At 39.0% G+C, this 2,684-nt stretch overlaps 1 protein-coding gene across 2 annotated transcripts in view; it reads right to left on the reverse strand.

Moving 5' to 3' along the window:
• Positions 1–210: 210 nt before the first annotated feature.
• TRAPPC11 (trafficking protein particle complex subunit 11) overlaps positions 211–2,684 on the reverse strand; it is a 57,760-nt gene continuing 55,286 nt past the window's right edge. For both annotated transcript variants that reach the window (XM_004389672.2, XM_023724677.1), the window contains exon 30: positions 211–1,798. In XM_004389672.2, coding sequence (XP_004389729.1) covers positions 1,754–1,798 — 45 coding nt within the window. In that variant the 3' untranslated portion in view covers positions 211–1,753. The remainder of the gene's footprint in view (positions 1,799–2,684) is intronic.

The following is a 2,684-nucleotide window of genomic DNA, read 5'->3' on the forward strand; positions in this document are numbered from 1 at the left end:
AAACAGATTCCCACATCTTTCTCTGGTGGGGTAGCTGGTGGGTTCAAATTGCCAACCTTTTGGTTAGCAGCTGAGCGCTTAACCACTGCACCACCAGAGCTCCTTATAAGAGTACATAGCATGTAATATTCCATAAAACTTTATAGTTTTATATATTTACATATACACATGTAAGTGTGCACACGTATACGACATTTGTATGCACTGCAAAGAGAGATCCTCTTCCGTCTTCCCATAAAAAGCAATGACAAATAGATGACCCTGGTTGAGCAATAACTTTGGGTCAGGCAGTGTTCCACCTTCTTCTCATGTATTAATTTACATAATCTGCATAACAAGCTCATGAGACAGGTATTTATTATCATCTACATCTTAAAGATAAGAAAACTGAGATACATAGAGGGTAAGTAACTTGAACAGCCACCTAGCTAGCAAGCAGCAGAGCTGGGATTCAGTCCAAGCAATCTGACTCCCGAGTCATGCTCCTGTGGCGTCACCTGAGCAGCTGTGATCACGGGGATCTCACCTCCTCCCAAGACAGCCTCTTCCATTGTCTACAGACCCCTGGAAGTGAGTACAGCCTTTCTAGAACACAGATCTCCCAACTTCCAATCCTGGAGAGCATTCCCTGCTTTCAGTTTTGTTGCTGCTGTGGTTATATGTATGTGTGCATGTGTACATGTGTGTGCTAGGTACACATATATATGTGTAAGCATAGGTCTCTGATATTCAGGGCGGGAATGGAATGAATGCTCTCCATTATACCTCATGAAATGATGTTCTCAATTATAAAACATTTCATGAAGCTGGAATCAAAAATCTCAAATAAAAGGTATACACCAGCAAATATGAAAGAGAATATATTTATTTACATCACTTATTTCCTTTTTACAACTCCTGCACTTTAAATAATAAAAATTTCCAGGTGCTTTTAAATTATTAAGGTATTAACAAAGAAAAATTTCAAAATATGATTTTATTTACATGAATTAAGAATTTTAAAGTTTTTCTTTGAAACTGCACATCACAACTAAAAGCTCTTATTTAGACCACGTACCTTTTTCAAAAACTTTTAGTTTAGAAAATTCTGCTCATAATTAGATCCCTGTAGTTTAGATCTTTTGAGATTAGGATTTTGTTAACACACATATGAACTGCTCCACGATGTGCATCTTGGCTGTGAGCTGAACCATCCGACGTGCTGTGGTGGTAAGTTGTGTTAGACAACTTACATTGCTTTGCTCAAAGCTTTCTGTAACAGTCCTACAACTGTTTACAAAACGTTCTGTATATATTTTGAGCACACCTTATATCTACGAGGATGGATATATTTCCAGTTTAGCTACCTCTAAGAAGAGACTCTCACAGGGGACTCAGAATCTTACTGGGGCAAATTTGGTGCATTTTCCTCTGCTTGTCCAGTCATTTCTGGGAAGCTTAATTTTTCTCCTCTGATATTGTACATGCAAATCACTTACTTTTTAAAGAATTTACTATTCATAAAATGACTTTCAATAATAACAATGGACTGATACTCCTTATAGCACTGACAGATTTCAAATATTTATTAGTGAAAATATAAGAGAGGATATTTTCCTAATATTTTAAGCATGAGTTCCTTTGAACAGCTGGTATAATATTCACTAAAAAATAGAAAAGATTAACTTTTTACCATGATCAGAGCTACAGTTCACAATGAAAAACCTATATAGTCCTGATAAACTGTGCACACAGCCAAGGCCAGTCTCGAACATCATGCAGCAGCAATTGAGTTCTCATCCACGAGTCGACCCTGTGGCTTTAAAGTGGGAAAATAAAATGTGTTTACAAAGTGGTAACAACAGCAAAAGCCCTATTAATTGAAAAGGTTTTGAAATTCTTGGAAGTGTTTTCCATAAACAAAGTAAGTGTGTCCAAATACCAAATACAAGTCATTCTTTTTCCTCCATCCGCACTCTCCCTTCACTTCCACCTGGGATGGCGCTGCGCAGCAGGGGCTGTGCTCTTCCCTACCACGATGACTGATGACCGGCATCACCGGCAGTCACCTCCTTCATGACTCAGTCCCACCTCTCTCCTGACCTCTAGCAGCTACTACCGATCTATCACTGGCTGCACACAGAATGACTCTACCAACCACTCCTGCTTAACTGAGAAAGCTTTATCGTCTCTCTCTTGCTCAGCGCCCTACTGTGTCTCAAGTTTTAAGTAGGTCAAAAACCTGGGTTGACAGAAAAGTTCTTTTTAAGGGATCCAAGGTCTCCCAATCTCCCTTATGAGAAACAGGATTCTCAATGGACTCTATGGTATCTACCAGTGAACACTGCAAAGGGAAAAGCAGAGAAAAACAACTGCCCTTCTCCAAGGTCACGACCGGAAAAATGCAAAACATCACATCAGAAAAGTCAAGGTTTCACAATTACCTTTAGGTGCAAAATTTCTAAAAGGTTAGCAACATTCCAGAGTTACCTAGTAACTAGAGAATGAAATTCTTGAAAACCATTTTATTATACAGATGTACAATACAGAGGTTTGTGGGGAAAGAGAGATGGTGATCAGGAAATAAAAGTGTTCCAACTTAGACAAACAAAATCCATCTGCTATGCTTTAAGCAGTATAATTCCAGGGAGAATCTCGAGGCAGTGAAGAGACCACTCCCCACTTTCAGTTCTGTTGCTGTGGTG

The sequence above is a fragment of the Trichechus manatus genome, unplaced genomic scaffold (assembly GCF_000243295.1).
Source record: "Trichechus manatus latirostris isolate Lorelei unplaced genomic scaffold, TriManLat1.0 scaffold00254, whole genome shotgun sequence".
NCBI lineage: Eukaryota > Metazoa > Chordata > Mammalia > Sirenia > Trichechidae > Trichechus > Trichechus manatus.